This window comes from Taurulus bubalis (assembly GCF_910589615.1).
Source record: "Taurulus bubalis genome assembly, chromosome: 8".
Lineage (NCBI taxonomy): Eukaryota > Metazoa > Chordata > Actinopteri > Perciformes > Cottidae > Taurulus > Taurulus bubalis.
In genome coordinates this window covers 22676369-22697885 of record NC_136596.1, presented here as the reverse complement: position 1 = coordinate 22697885, position 21517 = coordinate 22676369, and the positions used below count along the sequence as shown (strand labels likewise).

General features: G+C 41.3%; 2 protein-coding genes across 2 annotated transcripts; one reads left to right on the top strand and one right to left on the bottom strand.

Moving 5' to 3' along the window:
- Positions 1-3809: 3809 nt before the first annotated feature.
- LOC306740241 (heat shock protein beta-1) lies at positions 3810-6571 on the top strand. The gene is made up of 4 exons (XM_079222340.1): positions 3810-4270; positions 4643-4706; positions 4835-4955; positions 5977-6571. The coding sequence occupies exons 1-4, from the start codon at positions 3904-3906 to the stop codon at positions 6439-6441; spliced, it is 1017 nt and encodes a 338-aa protein (XP_079078466.1). The 5' UTR covers positions 3810-3903; the 3' UTR covers positions 6442-6571.
- Positions 6572-7369: 798 nt separating this feature from the next.
- Positions 7370-19033, bottom strand: hspb8 (heat shock protein b8). Its single transcript, XM_079221944.1, has 3 exons — positions 18591-19033; positions 13959-14022; positions 7370-8553 (listed from the first exon to the last, which is right to left on the bottom strand). Exons 1-3 carry the CDS (start codon positions 19012-19014, stop codon positions 8373-8375), a joined length of 669 nt encoding a protein of 222 aa, XP_079078070.1. The 5' UTR covers positions 19015-19033; the 3' UTR covers positions 7370-8372.
- Positions 19034-21517: the final 2484 nt, after the last annotated feature.

Genomic DNA, 21517 nt, shown 5'->3' with positions numbered 1-21517 from the left:
AATAAAGTATACATCCTATCCTATTCACCCACACTACTCCGCTCCCCTCACTGGTTACCGGTGGCCGCCCGCATCCGCTTTAAAACATTGGTACTTGAGTACCGTGCTGCGAACAAATCAGGTCCAATCTACATCCAGGACATGGTAACACCGTACACCCCGGCTCGTTCGCTCCGCTCGGCTTCTGCCAATCGGCTTGAAGCTCCGTCACTGCGAACTAAACACTCAAAGTCCCGACTGTTTGTGTCCTGGCTCCTCAATGGTGGATTGAGCTCCCCATTGACATCAGGACAGCAGGAAGTCTCTACATCTTTCGTCGCAAACTAAAAACACATCTTAAAAGTAAAGAAAGTAGTGCTTTAGTACAGTGGTTCTCAAACTTTTTCTGTCACGCCCCACTTTGGAGGAAGAAAAATGTTCGGGCCCCACCGCCCCAACAAAATTGGAACAAAATGGTCCAACTTTTTGTGACTCCTCCCTCCGTGCTTTTTCAAATAATAGAATAAAGAAAATCTAAATCCCTTTCAAGTAAACCATATTGCTCCATGAGACAAAAAATATTAATATGTGCAATCACTTTGTTAGAACATTGCAAATAAAGTTATATCTGTGCAAATAATAACTAATATTTGGCAAAAAATGACTTATTGTGGCTGCAAATAACCTGTTTTGCACTGAAGATATTTTCAAGATAATAACAATAACATTAAACCTGTGCAAAACAAAGTGAGTGCAGATGTGTGAGCATCAGGTTGTATCAGTATTAGTGGCTGCAGTGAGCTGCTTTCCTCTACACATCTTTTATAAACGGGGTTGTAGACTTGATGCGGCTCTCAATTCATGCTCAATGTTGAGCTTAGATCTGTTTTCTGTTTTGAGAAATGCAACAGCAGTATAATTTTTTTGAAACAGCATCACCCCCCGCACCCCGCCTGTAATACTTCCGCGCCCCACTAGAGGGTCGCGCCTCACAGTTTGAGAACCACTGCTTTAGTAGCACGTAAATGGCACTAACTTATAGCTTCCTTGTTTCTTGTTGTTCTGCAATAAGTGCTTTCAACTCATGGTTGAATGCACTTATTGTAAGTCGCTTTGGATAAAAGCTTCAGCTAAATGAACTGTAATGTAATAAAAATATGTACACTTTTTCAGTGCAGGAAAATTATAAAGGGGTCATTATTCACATTGATGATGGCTCTCGTCTATTAAGAGTCCCTGTATGCCTCCAAAATGAGACAGCAGAAAGGTGTTATTAATGTTAAGAATTACTTTGTTTTATCCATAATAGGAAACACACATAGTGACATTATGGCTCTGTTCTCTTCAAGCCCTGTCAGCCTCATTATTCACATCTGTGCTATTCTTAGAATAAAAAATGCCTCCTCATTATTGTCTCACTCTCATAACTGTTAAGCGTCTTACAACCTGCACACATACCTGACTATTGAGTGGCAATGCCTCTGCTTGGCTACATTAACTTGTTTTCCTCATTTCGATTTGTATCATTCTCCAGTCAGATTATACACATTATTAAACCATCAATCACATTGAAAAGATTGTTACTTTATTGATATTGGCTAAGGTGAGGTGCCAATGTTCTTTCGTTATTTATTAGTCAAAATCACAGCTCGGTGGTAGACTGCATGCATGCAATCAATTCAAATGAATAAATCAAGATAATGTTGCAGAATCAATATACATTTTCCCACAGCATCAATCTATCCCTTCATGCTCCATCGCTTCAGTACAATTTCAGAACATGCAGCTCTGAGATCAACCTGGAAAAGTAAAATGACACTCTAATCACTATGTGACCAATTATCCATTTTTACTACACAGACACAGAGAAGAGGTGTTGGACGACGGGACGTTGAACTGGATCGACTTTAACATTTGGAGAAGTGCTAATCATTGAAATCAGCTGCTGCTGTTTGGATGGAAACCTGCATGTTGACTGTTGCTTAAAAGCAAACACACGCAAACGTTTCTCCAGAAATAAATGAGCTCACAAAGCACATGAAAGCTGAGAGGAGAAACACTGGGATATCCAATTAAGGGTAAATATCAGTTTAAAAAGTACAATTGGTACAATTTTGGTATTTATCTATTCATTGTTAGTTTATTTACTTCTACACATGTTTATTTTTTCTGTTCTTTAGAAGCATTTAGTGAGCTTGTCTTGTATCAAGAGACCCTTACTGTAAACTGTGGTATGTGGTAAATGGTGGAATTGCACATTTTTGCTGCAGTAGACTATAACGTCTGGATAAATTGGGATGACATTTTATGTTTAAAATTGTTTTTCTTATAAAAAAATATGGCGACACTTACAAGAAAATTGGTAATCAAAAGCAAAGCAGCAAACAAAATGATTTGCCATGTAAAGCTATGGTTGAGTAACACCTGAGCAGAGAAGGACCAACACCGATCTTTTCACCCAACGACAACAACAGTGATATATTCGTCACGTAAATTGGGCACTTTAAGGGTGCTTTCGTCGTTATTTTGCCTTCCTGTGAAGACTGAAGGTTGATTTGCAAAGAACAAGCGTAATTTGACACGTGTTTGCATGCTTTCGTTGGAAAACGCATGAAAAAAAGGAAGAGTACCCTGTCGTGAGATATCAAACGAACCATTGTATGAGAATGCGTTGCACTGTTAGCTCTGTCAGCACTGCTGCTCATGTTTACACTGTTAGCAGCTAACGTGGCTAAGCGACGAGCCATTGGGAGGTAAAAGATATGCGCTCAGTTTCCTATTTAGCACCGTTTACGTGTGAGAAAGACTGACATATTTGTCAATATTCTACGATAATCGAAAAAGTTTCATCTCTCACACTCAGTTTTTCCAAATTGTATTTCCCACCTTTGCCGTCCAAACTTTTGAAGGGTATGAACATCTTGGTTAACCGTGGGCACATGTGCCTTTTAATGTGAACAGGATGGAAGTCTCTATTGATGGTTTGAACAGAGGAGCAAATCTTTGTAGGCGACTCCGGCAGCAGCAGCAGCAGCAGCAGCAGTGAAACCCAATTTAACCTCTCACAGTATATCCTACAGACAGAATGTGTGGGTAAGGCATCACACAAAGTGTCAGAAACATCTGTTCAATCTGTTTTGTGCTCCAGTGGACAGTATGCTAGGATCTCAGGGCACACGGCTCTAAAAATGAAACACTGACAAGTCTGTCACACTTGATAAAAGAGGGAACAATAATAACCTTGTTGAGACTGCCGAGCAAAAAGAAAAATGGAAGTGGAAGGGAGCTTTGTGCACTCATTACACACACATGCCACTGAAACATTTCAGATAACACAAAACAGATAATTTTGTGTCATCCTCAGCCTCTAGCGGAGGTATTTCATGCTCCAGACAAACCGCTGCCACTGTGTGTGTGTCCTTTGAGGGGCTGAAACGCAGTGGGAAGAGACACTCTCGCTGGCTCATGACAACACCGAGGAGCCGAGTCACCACTGACAGGATAGAGTTCACCGGGATGTGAGAAGAACGGTCTTCAGGCAACAAAATGCAACAGTTCAAACACAAACTAGCCTCAGCCAGTCGCTCGCTATTTGCCATCGCGCCCTCAAAAGTTAAAAATACAACTAATTAGTCTGCCGCCTTCTTCAGGCCAGCGAGAGGTAGCGGCCTCCCCTCCACACCCATCACCCCATGCATGCCCACACAGCCATCTCATGGGATCGGCATTAGTGCTTAATAAGTGCTAAAACAGACAGGAGCAGTATATATAAAGCCCCGCAGAGATTTCTCCGTCTCTCCGCCCTCAGCTTTCTTTTATCACCCCCCCACTTAAGGAGATTTTAATTGCTGAAATTCAACGAACGAGGGTCCAATTCCAGCTTTCTTTCCCAAGTCCATAGGTTTCTTTTTTTTTCTTGAAACCATGAGCGAATGTGAGCAAACAGAGTCGTCATGTGGGGCGTACGGCGGAGGTGTCCCCTGGTTCCCCCCGAGAAAATGGTGGCAGTCCAGCAGGCTTTTCAATCAGGATGTTGGCCTGCCGCCTTTCCTGGAGCCGGGGGACCCTCGGTGGATGGACGTGGACCGGCTCCAGAGGGGTTTGGCCGGCTGCTCCTGGCCGGGGTACATACCCGCTCCGCTGTTTGTGCCCTACATCTCTGGGCCCATGCATCATCCCGGCCAGCAGAGCAGCAAGGAGCTGTACAAGTGGAGGGTCAGCCTGGAAGTAGCTCACTTCTTTCCCTCAGAGATTTCTCTCAGCGTCCGAGACGGATTCCTGGAGGTCGGAGGTACACAGCTTTGGCGTGCAGTTTTATGATTAAACAGCATTACACGTTTACTTTCACATTGCGATTTACTTTTTACACACGGGATATAGTTACTGCTCAAGTATTCATAATCTTATCTATCTAATATTATTATCTCTAACAGAGTTATCTAAATAGACTTCTCTCGCAGTTCACAGAATAAACCCCTCAAAACTAGACACTAATGGAAAGGAAGCCGAATGAAACAACATTAGAAAGCTGCTGAAATAATGGGCTCGGGGAAATCACAGGGCTGTGGCAGAAATTAATTTCTGTGCTGAGTGGTTGCTCTGTGTGGCTTTCCTCCTCTGTGTGTCCTCACATTCTTCTCCATAAACGGTGATCCATCCCCAGGGAAGCACGAGGAGAGGCCAGACGAGCATGGATTTATTGCCAGATGTTTTACAAGGAAATACAGGTATGCAGAGTAAACACTGAACGATTCCACCAGTCAGTAGCCACGAATGCAGACATCTGAAAAAAACATAGATATTACAGTATGTAGATCAGATTCAGTGTCTGAAAACAGGATCTTGTTGTTTTCAGGCTGCCAGCTGAGATGGATGCGACCAAAATCATATCCACACTTTCTGTTGACGGTATCCTGACTGTGGAAGCTCCAGTTTCCAAAACCTTCGTTCCTTCTGCCATCATCATTCCCATCCAGGTGATCACAGCTGGGAAGTTTATTTACATTGAGGGCGAGGCCGATACATTTTGATACTCGGGGCTGTTTTGCTTCCATAACATGTCTTCATTCAGACTATACTAAATAAAATAACACACTTTTAGGTTTATTTGTTTCAGTAGATTTCACTGAAATGCAGCAAATGTTTGCTTTAGATAATGTCTCATTTGTATATTTAAACATACAATTTCAGAAAACGTATTATTGTCTCAATGCAAGTAATTGAGTGGGGAAGTTTCGTAGTTAATGAATGTTACGCTATTCCCCTGAAGTGTCCGAAATTAGTTTTTCTCCCGCTCCCAAGCCGAAATGTCCACTTTAGTAGCACTTTCAAGCAGCCAATTTTCATTTTTAATCTCTTGTCCGAAGGTTTTTATTTTCATATATAATTCATAACATGATTTATAGAAAATATTATTTCAAACGAACATTGAGGAAATTGTTTGTTGCGGCGGTTGTCAGAATTTCTGATTAATGAAGTGATATCCAAAATCTGTGACGCTAATATGTCATCAAAATGCTTTATTCTTTATGCTCAGCTCTCTGTTCTGGAAATGTATGCAAATTAGTGCATATTTACTAAGATCATTTCTCATTTCCACATTTAAACAAAACATTTTAGAAAACTTCTCATACAAAATATAATTGGCTTACTGTGAGTGATGAAGTGGGGAAGTGTTATGCTGCTATCAGTTAAAATGTTCACCTGGAGTGACTCTCCTTAAGGAAGGGTTTGACATTTTGCTGTATGTGCTTATTTGCTTTCTTGCTAAAAGTTAAACACATTTCCCCATAATGTCAAACCTATTCTTTAAACCGGAGACTTTAAAGAAAAGTTCTGACCAATACGTGTGGATTGTAGCCAATTCAATATCCCTGATGAGTCTCCACTTATGAAAGGTCTGGCATGCACGTTCAGTGGCATTGAGGCTGAGCTCGCTAACCTGTAACGATTTCATTTCACTGCTGACATTTTTTTCTTATTTATGCACAAATACAGGTGGAGCTGGAGGTGACTGGAGAAAAACTGGAGAAAGAAGAAGCCCCGGATACAGAACTGGATAACTGCAGAGCACCGGAGGCCCAATGTTTTCCGCCTGCAGAGAACGATGGGGAAGAGTCTCAACAAGAGGTTCAGGCCGATCAGGCTGGGCCTCAGCAGCATGACGAGAGGAGGCAACCCGAGGAGGAGAGCCACGAGGAGCCGGCCGGAGAGCCCCGGCCTTCAGTGTCTGTAGCTGGCGAAGGCGCAGTGGGCCTCCAGGAAGTCCCCACGGATACATCCAAAGAGCCAGAGCACGTGAAACCAGCCGTGGATGGAGACATCCAGGTACTGACAGGCTCAGGGGAGGGTGCGGAGGAGATCACCCACCCAGAGGAGCCGCAGCCGGGCGAGAGTCCACCGAGCGAGGGCCCGAGCCAGGAGCTGGAGGCCGCCGAAGTAAAACAAGAACGCACCGAGTAGAGGCACAAAATATCGGCAAAATTTTGCACGCACACGCACACGCACACACGCACACACACACACACACACATACACACACACACATGCCATGTATAACCACGCTGTCTTTGGAGCTCCAATAAAGCAATAGCATGTCAAAATGTTACATTTGGTGTCACTCATTATTCCCACATGCTTTCGCGTCCTCTCAATCTTTAAACGAACGTGTGAATTTGCAACTGAATGCATCCTGAATGAGTGATCACAGTCACGGGCATCGTGCTCATATAGCTCCCTCTGAAAATACACGAGTGCAAAATTAGATTAAAAAAAGAAGTGATTAATTAATCATGTCGTTTCAGCTAAGAGGTTTTGACATTAAGCTGATACTATACGTTTGCACAGCTGCGCGTTAGTCACTTCCCCGTGAATAGCTTGCCCAATTAGGATGTTGCCATGGCAGCACAGGTCCACTCATCGTCTAATAGCAGTAAATACAGCCGTTTTTCTGTGGGCTGGCACATCTCAAAAAAGCGGCGCCTTTGCACGGCCAAAACTGCGGAGGCCTTTTGTCGTTTTTCCCGTAGTGCAGCTGCAGTTTGGAAACTTTTTTTTTTTCCTGCAGATCATCTCTCTTGATTCCAATACATAAGAGAGGATTGCATTATTTTGCATCACACAACATGCAAAGGAACTGTCCCAAATTTGTTTTTTTTGCGCCCTTGCATACAAAAGCTCTGGCAGTGCTGCCTCCGTGCATTCGGCCCATTCCGCAGCACACGGCGGTGCCAATCTCACCCGGCACTAAGCTCTCCGCTAATCTGCTGCTCAATTCCTTCTGTTATCCAACAATAACACCACAGGCTCCCTGGATCCTTGGTGCCCGGCCAGAGAGTGGCATGGCTCGCAATAAAAAAGACACAGATGTTAAGACACACTGGGAGATTGGCTGGACATTTGTTTTTATTGCATCAGCCAACACAAAGACGTCAACAAAAAAGAATGCAGGAGACAAACGTCCTTGGCAAACAGGTCATGTCTGTGCGCTCCAGCAAACCGTGCGGCCATCTTCCCGAACGCTCAAATAGAAAATACGAAAAAAAACAAGAAGAAAAAAACGCAAATCATGTTGCAAAACGTGGAACACTTCAGAATAATGTTTAGAATGAATTGGCACATAATTGAAGTATATTTACAATACACTTTGGTAGAACACGATTCACCCCACAATGAAGCCACAGAAGGTCACCTGTTTTCCATTCTTGTCAGTTTAAATGACATTCATCAACATCACACTTTTTTTTTAACCAAATAAAATCACATACAAATGCAAAAAAAAACTTCATTAATTGGATGTTAACATAAATACAAATATGATTCACATACAGTGTCATATTAACCTACTGGTTAGTGAGAATGCTATGACTTACAATGCATCAGCGGCCCAACAACTCTTGCATAACCTTCAGGATATATAAACTATATAGAATATTAAAACTGCACAAGACAAGTTAACATTTGTGTACTTGAAGAAAGAAAAAAATCCAATAAAACGTCATTGCAGTCCTGAAGATATGCATTTACCAATAATACATGAGACTGGGTGGACTGGCAGAAATAAAACATGAGCACATGTTTATCCACGCAGCTGGTCTCTACGTTTTGTAATAAAAGAGTACAAAAAACAACTTTGGGTTTACATATGACATGAAAGAGAAGTGACACCTGGATTAAATTTAGGCAACGCGGCCAATTACAGCATCGTATAAGCCGTTCACTTATCTGCTTGTGTACTTCAAATCTTTTCCTTGTGCAGCTTTAATAAGGACCTCAAACAGGACTTACCTTATTATATTTTACACATTAACATTAGGCTGAAGGCCACACATTTCCTATCAGACACGTAATCAATAGTGCAGGATGGTTTGTTATGTCAGTGATGACGCTGGGTTTTAGACTGCAGGGGCCTCCTGGGGCTGGAGGGCCTCCTCCTCCTCCTGTGTGTCTCCAGCCTGCGGGGAGCCCTCGTTGCTGAAGAGGTAATATGGAGGCGTCTGCCGAGCTTCGATGATGAGGACGCCCTCGGGAGACAGGGAGGCGAAGACGGTCACGGGGTCCACGTCTATCGGGATCCTGATGAGAGAAGTGAGAATGAATGAGTGTGTTTTTGTAGAAGTTAAAATGTTAAAAGTGGGAGAAGTTTACTTGGTGTAGAATCTGCAAGCTGCTGTGTGTTCGGCATGTTTGAAAGCACGAGTGGGAGCAACAAGAGCCGCGAGGAGAAACAGCCTCGAGAAACAGTTCACTTCCTGCTCGGAGGTCGTGCAGAACTGCGACGTTTTCCTCCATAAGAGCTGCTGTGCAGACTTTGCTAATTGGGGTGGATTTTATATTGACACAATACCAATAAACAGCCCACAGTCAGATGATCTTAGCGCTGTATTTTTAGAATAAAAAAAAAAAAAAAACTTGGCTTGGGATTTTGACAGTTATTAAAAATGCTCACCCAGTCATTCTGCACTCACACAACCACACACCCAGGAGAGGAACTCAATGACGTTTTCATGAAAAATCTTCGGGCTCTGCCACGAACACGAGAAACACGAAAAAGAACATACGCACATGAGCTCCAGGTGTGAGGTAAAAAATAAACTTGATTCCCAATTAACGAGAGCGTCTGTCTGCAGAAGTTTAACACCTGTAAATTACCATCAGTGTTTAGTTTCCTAATCTGATGCTCTCATCTGCCATAGAGGCAGCAGCTAATTTTATGTTCGCCAATTTGAGTTTTTCTTCTTTGCTTAATATTTTTTGACACTTCTCACGCTAAAAAAAAGAGGGATAATTGGCTAGCAAAACTTACATGAAGTTCAGCCAGAGCTGCAGTATTTCAGGGTTTACCCCCAACCTCCCGGAACAATGATATTTAATGAGGTTACATTATCAAATTGATGCTGGTTTTAAGGTATCAAGTTGATTTCAAGTTTGATTTTCAAAATTGTACACCTCACCGAGGAAGGAAAACCCTCCAAAGCACTTCAGAGGCAAACACACAGAATTCCAGGGAACTCTGTTCTCTGTCCAGCCAGTGTGGCCAAATATGGGTATTGTGGGTTTTCGGCGTGAGCAGCCAAGTGTCTCTGGGAGTTCATATAAACATCAGGCTGCCCCGTTCAGCCGAGGAGGCTGAGACTGTGGGTTTACACTCCATGTAATTAGAGAGGACCTTCCACTGGCTTCCACACTCCACTGAGAAATAAGTCAGGAGGGACTGAAACGTCATCACACAGAAGCAGACAGACAGAGCGGTCAAGTCAGGTCCATTAGTGTGGCCACATGTCACATGCAGCGTTTCATCGAGCGCTCCAGGTCCACCGCAACAACAACATCCTCCAGACCCTTCCCCAAGTCCGCAAAGAAGACGAGGGGAAGAAAATCAAATAGAGGCCCTACACCTCCTCAAATGGCTACTGGTACAATAGGTGGGAGAAAGGCAAAAACAAAAATAAATGTAGAAAGTTGTTATGGTACATAATAATATGATACATCCAATCTAGGTACAACCTAAACAGACCTCTGCCAAGGCCAAGTGCACCACAGTGTCTGGCAATGTGCACAAAAAGGAACGATAAGTTCTGTATCCGGCCCCCGTGAATCTGATTGTCTCCAAGGTTTTATGGATTCCTCCTGGGTTTTAATGAAAAATTCGGGAGGTTATTTTTTCCTGTAACCCTGCTGACAAACAGATAAACAAAACCGAACCGAAAACATGACCTTCGTGGCGGAGGGAACAAAACCGATAAAAAAAATATATATATAAAGTTGCAGGAAGTAGGGCCATGAAGATGTCTGCACATCATTCCAAGGACAAAGGCGGTGAGGTATGTGGGGGGTGGGCGGATGGGAAGGTGGAGGAGGCCCAGAGTTTTGAAGACAAACAATCATACATATCTGATAAAAGAGTACTGTATATAATATTACTGTATAATATATATATATATATATATATATATATATATATATATACATATATATATATATATATATATATATATATATATATATATATATATATATATATATATATATATATATATATATATATATATATATATATATCAAGACACTAGCATTGGGGAGAATTCATTCTTTTGCAAGTTTTATATTTCTTTGTAATTGCCCTTTTTCACCAACTACTCCAACTAGGTTGCATCTCATTGCAGATTTTTGTAGAACAAAATTTTAAAATCTCTCAATCTCGTGTTCACCACGGACTTTATTTCAGTCACCCGACTTAAAATCCATTGACTTCGAGAGGAGGGAATCAAAAGTGGAAAAAAATGCTGACTCATTTCTGGGTTTTTATGATGAATTCCTGCAGCACTGTTCAGTGTAAAATACACTTGGTCTATATATCGATGAAAAAACAAAATCATAGCCTCCTCCACCACCCATATATCCTTCAAGGAGCCAATTGCTGCGAAGCAAAGTTGCTCCTTCTGACAAAGTCAAATCCCTCAGCCTGCCCATTAACGTGGGACTGAAACCTTATTTATCTGTCCAGCTCGGGGAAGTTATTTACCTTGTGGCAAGCGACCATTTTATCTCACACATTGATTTTGTACAGCTGCCAAAACATTGTCCAATATGTCCCCCCTTCCACAGAGATGCAGAGACAGAGCCGAGACAAGACAGGGAGACCGGGCACTGTGGTTGTTTTGTTAGTGTGTGTGTGTGTGTGTGTGTGTGTGTGTGTGTGTGTGTGTGTGTGTGTGTGTGTGTGTGTGTGTGTGTGTGTGCAAAACATTGAAGGCATACTGGGTGTTGCGACCCAAGGTTTTTCTGTCTATACCCTCTGAATAACATATTTGGTTAATAAGTGACATATTTCATGTTTAACAGAAAAGTCCACCCTTGTACTCTGTTTACCGTAAATCACAAGCGTATTCTGTCAATAAATTATGCAACGAACTGCTGTTTTATCTACTTTCACTTTAATCTGCGGTCTCCCCTCCTGCTCATATCTGCATGAACTTGTTGCCTTCATTTGAAGGTCATACACACAGTGGTGGGAAGAAACAGTCACAAACACATGTTTACCGTCCAACTAAAACTTATAATAAGTTTTATTGTGAGGTACATCAAACAGTCTTATTTCATGCTGCGAGCTAAATCCATATTTCCTATTTCAAATCATTCCCATTCAGCCCGCTTATATTAGTTTTTGCTAGTTTTAAGGGTTTACTTATTTATTATATCTTTACTGTTTGATTACTTATTTATTATAGTACCGATGCATTTTGTTGTTGTACTTTGTCTCATATCTTATCTTCTTTATTAAACCACACGACATTCAGGGGAAATATTTGTATTTTATTACATTTTTCAGACATCTTTTAGTTACTTTGCATAAGAAATATGATTGAAAAAGTACTTGGTTCTTGAGTTAAAGTCCACCCTCAACCACACAAACTGGTAATGTGACTTCTCTGTGCTATCTCTGTTTTATTATGAGCAGAGGATTTGGGTATCGAGGTCAGTTATTTATATATTTGACCCCCCTCCCCTCCCCTCTATATATATATATATACATATATATTTATCTTTTATGTAAAGGAATACTTCATTTACAAAGTGACCATTGTTATGTCAATTACTCTCCCGCATGTTACCTTAAATTATTGAGGGAAACTTTATTTTAAGTGTGTGCAGTCCAAAGTGTGTTTTTTAATAATCTGGTCACCGTCGAGACAATTTGAGGAAAAAACTATGTTTTTAAACACTGAGCGAGTTAATGATCTACTAATGGTCATTTTGTTGGTGAAGTTTTCCTTCAAAAAGTTAAAGTCTTCCAGGTTCACTTCTGATTAACGAGCATTTATTTTTCAGGGGTTTTCTCTCCATATTGTCCTTTATGTTAGTATTCAGCAAACAAGCACATTTAATACACATATATATATACACATATATATATATATATATATATATATATATATATATATATATATATACATTCACTCAGTGATTTTATGTTTTGCTTAGCTGAGGAGCACAGGCCTGATATATATATATATATATATATATATATATATATATATATATATATATTCACTCAGTGATTTTATGTTTTGTTTAGCTGAGGAGCACAGGCCTGATCTGAGGGTTTTCCAATTACCAGGATTGTGATATGAACAGTGCAGCGCGAGCACAACTGCTTACTAATTAGCCAACAGGAAATTAGCGGAACTGGAGTGACGCGCCAGCGAGACGGCGATCCGCACCAGAGATTAACAACACGGCCGTTTGAAGTCCTCTCGCTGCCCAATTATAAAAGGCGGAGAGAAGCGGGCAGGTTGTGGAGACTGCTGTGGCCTGTTTGGCTCGGATGAGTTCCAACGATGAGCGGACAACACACACAAACACACACACACACACACACACACACACACACACACACACACACACACACTGTTTGTCCACTTAAAGCCATTTGAAGCAGCAGTTCAAAACTTTTTAAGTGAAAACTTAAACTCACTTTTACATTCTGATAAACAGCGATGACACGTGCAGGATGCCGCCATGTTGTTGAGTACGGACGTGACGCTCTGTATTGATCTCTTATGTAAAGGGATACTTAACTTCCAAAGTGGTATGTCAATTACTCTCTCCATGTAACCTTAAATTATTGAGAAAAACTTAATTTTAAGGTCTAATTTATCGTAACACTTCCGCATAAACACTCTCAGCTTGTGCAGGCCAAAGTGTTCATGTTTTAATACTGTGGTCGCTGTCGAGACATGTGAGAAAAACTATGTTTTTACACGCTGGGCGAGTAGATGATATACTAATGGTCATTAGTGCTCTGTAAAAAAGTTAAAGTCCTCCAGGTTCACTTCACTAGCATTTTTTTTCATGGGGTTTTCTCTCCATATTGTCCTTTATGCTAGTATTCAGCAAACAAGCACATGTAATACACATTGAGCTTTTCAAGACAATTGTTCCATAAATGATTATAAAAAAATGTAAAAGTAGCTACCATATTTTTTTTAGAATGAAGCTGAACACAAAGAGGGAATTAAAGTGACCGAGAAGACAAATGTACAAAATCAAATCAATAATTTTTGCTTTTGACCCATTAATCTGAAGACGTGTCAACTGGTTTCCTTTGACCCTGCTTGCATCCATGTTTGTGAGTAGCTCGATAGAAAAGTGATTTTCTTCTGAATAATATTCATAGATTTTAAGAAATAAAACTGTAGAGTATTAGACAAGAAACCCCCCAACAATATGGCTTAAATAAACCTAATCATATCCACAGAAACCCCAGAGCCCCATGGATCCTCCTCTTGACCACTTGTCCTTGGAGTTGGAAACCATTGATGCATTCATATAATTTGGCTTTAAGGTCCCACCACTTTAGCATTCATAATATATTATCTTGAATATCTGATTATAAATATGGTTTGTGTCCGTAATGTGCAGTGTGAAAAACCAAAAGAGAGTTTGCATCCATCATTCATCACTGAGATTATACTCACTGTATCTTCTTTGTGAAATTCTTTGTGACTATGCCTCCTTCTTCCTGCTTCTCTTCATGTTTTCCTGTTTGGAAAAAACAAAACATATAAAACAAATAAGTGAGTGAGTGGAGAGTAACTTTAAATAACCTCAGATATATTCTAGTTTAGCGACGCCATGTTTCATAAACGACTGTCCAGTTTGATTGGAATGTATCGATGATTCATAATGGGTGTAAAAAGCTGGGGGTGACACTGGGATCATAACATGTTTCCTTTGGCACACACAGTTTTCCATTGCTCAACCAGTGGCAGTGGATTTTATACCTTGGGGCCACTGGGTGGGTTGAAATGAACATGAAATGATGAAACACCTCTTGCCAGCTCGGTTTACGGCCGCTGTATCTCTCGGGCTTGCTCCAGCAGCTGCTCCGGAGCTGCTAAATATCACCCCTCCCCCGCTCGACCCCCGTGTGCACTCCGGGCTCCGCTGCTCGCTGCCTTATACCCCCACAGTGACGACTTCAGAAAAAAGTCCAGGGAGGAGACTGTGCTAAGATCACCGGTGAAGTCATGACATTATTATTTCGACCTCACCAAGACTTAAAACTGGTCCCGGTTCATGAATAATGGAGGTTTGGTCCAACGAGGCGCTGCCTCCGATTCTTTTTCAGGCTCTCTTACGACAGAGATGCCAAATTCCAGATGCTCTATGTAATGCTCATCATACTGGATGTTCTGGGAGGAGACATGGCGGACGGACGGGAACACTTCATCATAACAATCATTCATACTTTAGTTAGTAGTTATTTTACTTTTACATCACAATTATATGATAATTAATAATCTGTACAAAATATTATATTTGAGCATACTTATTTACTTTAAAGGTGTTTTAAAATAGATTTGTGTCATATGAATTATACATGATATTGTACTATAGCTGGTAATAAACTGTGTATTAACAGTTGCAGATATTATGGCATAGTATATGCTATATATATATATATATATATATATATATATATATATATATATATATATATATATATATATATATATTTAAATATTTGTTAATGACTTAAGAAGTGGTATGTGAAACATGTATAAATATTACAGATGGACCAGAAACATTATTATTATGAACCAATGAACCCTTGACTGTTAACCATTTAACTTAATTATAATCATCAGTTCCAAATAATGTTTATAGATGTATTACAAATCATTTACAAAGTTAATTTCTTAAAGGTTTACAAATCATGTTGGTCATCATTAACAAATACTTATTAAAGTATGTAAAATGTTATAATGAATGCAACGATGAAATGTTCAAATAATTGAATCATTACTAATAATTAGTACACGTTATTAATTGTCATTTAATTGTTTGTTAATAGAAAATATAGTATAGTAAATATGAACTAAACTATTAACTATAAGTGACCGTTGTTATAAAGTATTACACAAGACTGTAGTTTTATACTTCTGTTGCTGCGTGTCGTGGAGAAAGGTGTTTTTACGAAGTAGTTCTCTTAAAGCTTCACGAATCAATATTTTTACACAAACAGGGGATCAAATATGTTATGACAAGGTGGTACTCGTAGTGAGAAATCTACAGAGAATAAGTTCTACAGAGTGATTTACAGCTAAATTATGTGGTTTTATGACCCACAACTATACCGATTCCATTCACACTCATCTTCTTCATTTCCAGCGGCAACAGCTGTTTTCAGTGAACACGTTCTAATAAAGCCTCCGTATTCTACCAACCCTACACCAACGGTCAACAGACACAGCTGGTGGAGCATTTAGCAGCTAAAGATACGGATATTTACCTCATAAGTTGGTGGAGACCAAAAACAGAGCTTTAAACTACAAGGAACTTTAATTTTATGTTTAATTTGGCGGTCTCTTGGACAAAAGCGGTAATGTTTCCGAGCACCAGGGTTAGGGTCGGGCATACTGCAACAGGACCAAAAAAAGGAGAAGAAAACAAACTGTGCTGTGGATATATGTTCTGCCTCCGTCTGCTGTAATGAGTAAAACAAATATTCTGTTCATACATCACTGACATTATGAATCCTGATTCAATGTATTCAGAGTCATATTTCCACACCAAACGCTGTGGAGCTTTTACTGGCGCAGGTATCACTTCTTTATTTAAAAAATCTAAGTAGTGTCACTGCCTCCAAGGGAACGAGGGGGAAACACACTGGTGAAATTAGGCTTCTATTTGAATTACATCGTTTTTCTTATTCATGTGAATTGTTGAGCACGTTTAGATGTAAAAAATGTATTTGTAGATGTATTTTTTTTTTTTTGCCATTAGGCAGTACCTCCACGTCCACTCGTACTCTGAGGCTAACCAGCTGGTTAAGCTTAGGCATGAGGAGCGTGATTGGTTAGAATATCATGTAAGCCAATCAGAGGCAGAGTAGGGCGGGCCATGCCTTCGCCATAGTGGGATTCATAATGTTACGAACTTCGGCCCAAGTATATGCCGACTGTGGCTCAGTGGTGAGCAGGGTTGTCCTTCAATCAGAGGATCGGTGGTTCGATCCCCGGCTCAGATAGCCCATATCGGTGTGTCCTTGAGCAAGACACTTAACCCTAAATTGCTCCCGTAGGTGCAGGTGTGTGAATGTTAGATAGTCCTGATGTGGCACCTTGCACGGGAGCTCCTCTCATCAGTGAGTGAATGATTGCTATGTAAAGCGTCTTTGAGTATTCAGAAAAGCGCAATATAAAATAAGTATAAATAATAAGTATACTGGGCTGAAGTTTATAACATTACGAAACACACTATATATATAGAGCATCTAACTCAGGTATTCTCAATGAATGGGCTGAAGTTTGTAACATTACATATATATATATTACTGGGCTGAAGTGTGTAACATTACTACTTTAAATCGGCGCTGTCCCTGTAAATAAATAAACAAACAAACAGAATAAATAAAATACAGCTAGTTCAACGGCTCCTTAGCGTTAAAAATAATGAACACTGCTTTTAGCTAAGCGCTGTAATATTACAGGGACAGGATGGATCCTATGTCAGTTGAGATTAGCTCCGCCCAGCACAGACCTCGGTCTATAAAAGCGCTATTTATAATGCTAACAGGCTCATGCGTGCATTTCAATTGTTTTTGTGAGTTTAGCTTGCATCTTAAGGAATGTGCTTCTCACTCTTCATTAGATTTAATCATCTTGAAAGGAAAAATAAGATGTATAATTTTCAGTAATGTTTCCTGTCGGCGATGATGAGTACATTAAGCTCTTCTGGAGGACTCTGAGCTCAACATTTGTTCCATCGTGTGCTGAACACCTCCAGCATGCTTGCATCACTCTCCTGGTGTGTCACACTTTTAGATCGGGGGGTCGAGTCGCTAACAGGCCCAACATGGCGCTGATTGAATGACCCAACTGGCATACCAACAATGTGTTTATTAAAAACTCAGAGCCTGCTGTCCTCTGCGCCCTCCTCGGCCCCGGTCATCCCTGGAATTCATCCGTCTCCATGAAGCACTGACCCGAGGAAGTCATTTCTGTAACTTACTCCCATAACCAGTGACTGAGCATGAACGGGACACCAGCAGGAGACAGAAGGCCCGCTGGGTAAAAGACTGTCTCCAAGAACATTCTCTCCGGCTCGTCTTATTGTAAACAGAGACTGAAACAGAGACTGTTGTCACGGGCCTTGCCTTAAATCTAAATCGAGCCCGTGGGCGACTGAGGGAGTGATTCTCCAGGAATCTGAAACAGGTGTCCAACATTGAGGATCCGCCTGCCAACATGAACGTCCCAGGCTCCCAAATCTGTTTAGCTCTTCCATATCAAGACTCATTAATGCTGAGACCATGTTATACCGCGGAGGCTTTCATTGTGCTGCTTTCAAATCTGCTGCCAAAGGGAGAGAGCTGGTATTTCTCAGTCAGGTGGGAGTGAAGATCCTGAGAGAGTGGCTGGACTGCTGCTTTTTTCCGTGTATTTTCCATGGGCGCGTGTTGTTTTGAGCAAGTGTTATGCCTCACGTGATGGTTGTTTAAGTCATTTTGTGTAAATGTGACCGGTCGGAAAAATTCTAAATATATTGAAGGTATGAAAAGTTTTTGAAATATTGACGTTCCCTCAATGAAATTATAATTATTATGTATTCGGTTCTAATTTGTCCAAAAATAAATATTCCTAGAAACTGAGTCTTAACAAATTGCGGAGTGCACCTTTAAACATGTTGAATGATGTAATAACCTCCATTAGCAATACTGAGGGCATGACCTCAATGTCCTTAACGGAAGTTACAGCACTGCACTTTTAATAACAGGTGTTTTTCACAAGCACATGATACTATTTGCCCAATATATTTACTTTGGATCCTATTCAATGTATAATGTCTATTATTTTCATTCTGATGATGCTTTTGCAAGATTAAACCACCATTTTAAAAAAAAGATATTATGTTTTTAAAAGGGCCCTATGAATAAAACTGAGCAAATGGATGTCACAGAGGGAAATTAGCAGTTTGGTTCACTTCGACCTCCAGTCATTGGTACCAAGTAAGACCCTTATCCTCAATGCTCTCGACTATAAAAGTTATTTATCCTGCTGAGAAAAGAAAAAATGTGAGGCCTCTGCAACATCATCCCAACTCACCTGACACTTCTACAAATCCGTCCCTCGTCTTGATGCCTAACTCCTCTGGCTTGAAGCTGTGGACGTTCACGCACACTTTCCACGGCTCCCCCCCGGTGGTGGTGGTGGTGGAGCCGGTCGGGGAGCTCCGGGAGGAGGGCTCCCCGTACCTGCTCGTGTACACCGCGGGGCCTCCGGCCGACTGCCGCGAGGGGAAACCTGTGCGTAAACTGCTGCCGAAGGGCGACGTATTGAGGCGCGTGCCGAGCCGACCGGGCCGAGCCCAACCCGGCCAGTCCATCGCCAAATCTTCGGGGAAAGGCGGAATCCCAAAGTCATCCTCCATGAACCGAGAGCCGAGCTGATCCCTGAACGGCGACTCTCCAAACGGATCCCGGGGAAACCTCTGCCGGCTCCCCATCGTGTAGAAGTCTCCCTCTGCCATGTCCAGATGAGATCTAGACCACTTCAAGTTGTGCTGTTAGGACCAAACAACCCCGAACCAAGACTTTTCTTTAACAAAAAAAAAAACCCAAACAGAACTACTTTAATCAACGTGTGATTAAACTTTATCTGTCTCGGATGTTGCGCATAACAACACGGCCACCACTTTATCCAACAACAACCCGTCAAAGTGCGCACGGCTTTTCCTAAAAAAGTCAAGCCCTCCTGGCTGTGGGTTTTATACTGGACGGGGATTTCACAAGACGACGAGTCCCGGAAAGTGCTGGGAGGATCTGGAGAGAGAGGCGCGCTGCAAAAAGTATCCGCCTGAGAAGTCAAGCAGAGTCTTCAAATCCTACAAGTAAAGAGATCAGGAGACAACAACGCCTCTCTCTGCGCCAAATAACCCTGTGTCAGCTGTTTATAGCGTTAAAATAACAGGTTAAGAGGTCAATTAAGATGAAATTACTTGCTGATATGGATATTTTTTGCAGCGCAGGCGCAACAGCTGACCAGAGGCCGAACGGAGTTTAGTGTCCACATGTCACTCACACGGAGCTGGAGGTCCCGCCCCTCGGTGACTCACTGGCTTTTTAATAGCGAAATAGCAGAGCTACGGGTCAACCGCACTGATGTCACAGCACGGATAAAGAAGTGCGTCTTCAGAACGTAAAACAAGACGTTTTTAATTTAGGACATGATTTCATACAGGTTATTCTACACACACGCAGTGAACCCCAGGCGACACGTTATTACAATGTGGAGTTCCCACTGACACTTAGGATGTGACAGTATGTAAAACAATACACTCCTTCATATATGCATGATTGAACACTGAAACACTGGGTCACTATTGCTATATGACTTTGTTATTGGGATTTTTTTATTTTTATTTTATGATAACAAAAGACATGATCGGAGGGATCTTGAGGACAAAGACATCTAGAGTCCATTGAGGGGCCTTTTCTCTCCTTTTCCACTGTCCACTAGTCAACTATATAGGCATCGTATCCACACCAACATTTCTAACATCCAACAAGGCCTAAATCACATTCTGTACATTTAAATAATCACACCTTTTTGTACAATCTATACAATGCAGATGCATATTTACACCACAGTAATTACATCTTTAAAATGACTTTGCACAGGAACGGATGTAAACTTTACATCTTGGGAGACGGGTGGGAGAGGTTCCCGGGGGCCCAATCTAGAAAAGTTTATCGACTCGACTGCGCAAATCTTCCACAGGCGCCTCCTTGGCACGAGGCGCCGACGCTTCAGAGTTTGTGGATGACGTTTATGTGCCGAGTCCTCTTCCTGCGTCACCATTCCCTCGTTCGTCCAATTTCGTTGACATTCAGGGAAATAAGCTGGGAGTATTGCGTGCATAGAGAGCAGTCTGTCGGGCCTGGAGCAGTTACACAGACCGGATGATGGATTTGAAGTGATTGAGAAATATAACTTCTAATTATACGGAGAGGCAGTTTCAAACTTTCTTTCGCAGATTCAAACTCTGCAGGCAAAGCCTCCTTGAAATGAACTTTTTTAGAATCACTTTGACACTTTGAGAAACGCGCTGGGAGAAGATTGAAAACACTCTTGTGTGAGTGTGTGTGTGCGGTAAATATGAAGTTTTGATTAGCATCCAGTTAGCCTAACTTAGCATTCAGACAGGAGACCGCAAACCTGATTCTGTCTTAATATCCCAAAATAACATTTCATATCTCATATATCTAAAATAGGCTTGAGGTTTCCAGATAAACGTTGGAGAGTTCAAGATTTCTTTGTCTCTGGCCGAGAAATTCTCCGGCAAATAAACCTCCTGTTCTCACACCGTGTCATTTTTACACTTAAAGTCACTACATTTCTTCATTTTGTGTGGACTTTGGCGGTCCCTGTGGACAAAAGTGGTAGTGTCCTTCAGAAATCTTAAAAAGTCTATTAGGCGCAGGTTCTGGTTCTCCCGTGTCCTTTTGAAAGGAGGATGAGGAGGAGGAGGATGAGGAAGATGAGGAGGAGGAGACGCGTCGGTGGGACAGTGCTCTCCTCCTCCCGCTGTAGCTTCAGACTGCAGCGTTAAGAATAATAATGTAGAAATAGACAAATAAATCTTCTCGCTGATGCTCTCATTTACTTATGAAGGTCATACAGAAGCATCCGTATATTAAATTGAGACTGTTTTATAACCAGTTCAAAGTTCTTTACAGTAACTTTGGATTAAACACATATGATATTTTCTAATTAGTGAGCTTTAGAGGAGCTGGCAGATTAACGTGTGAACAAAGCCAAGCCAGCTGGTTTCCTGTCTTTATGCTAAGCTCACTTAGCTGCTGCCTGTAGCTTCACAGTGAACAGACATATGTGAGAGGTGGTGTCAATCGTCTCCTCCAACTCTCTCTCACGACAGACAATTAACATATTTCCCAAAATGTCAAAGCTTTGCTTTAAAAACAAGCACCCAAAAATTCAAAAGGTCAGACTTTTTTTGCTTTTGAACATCT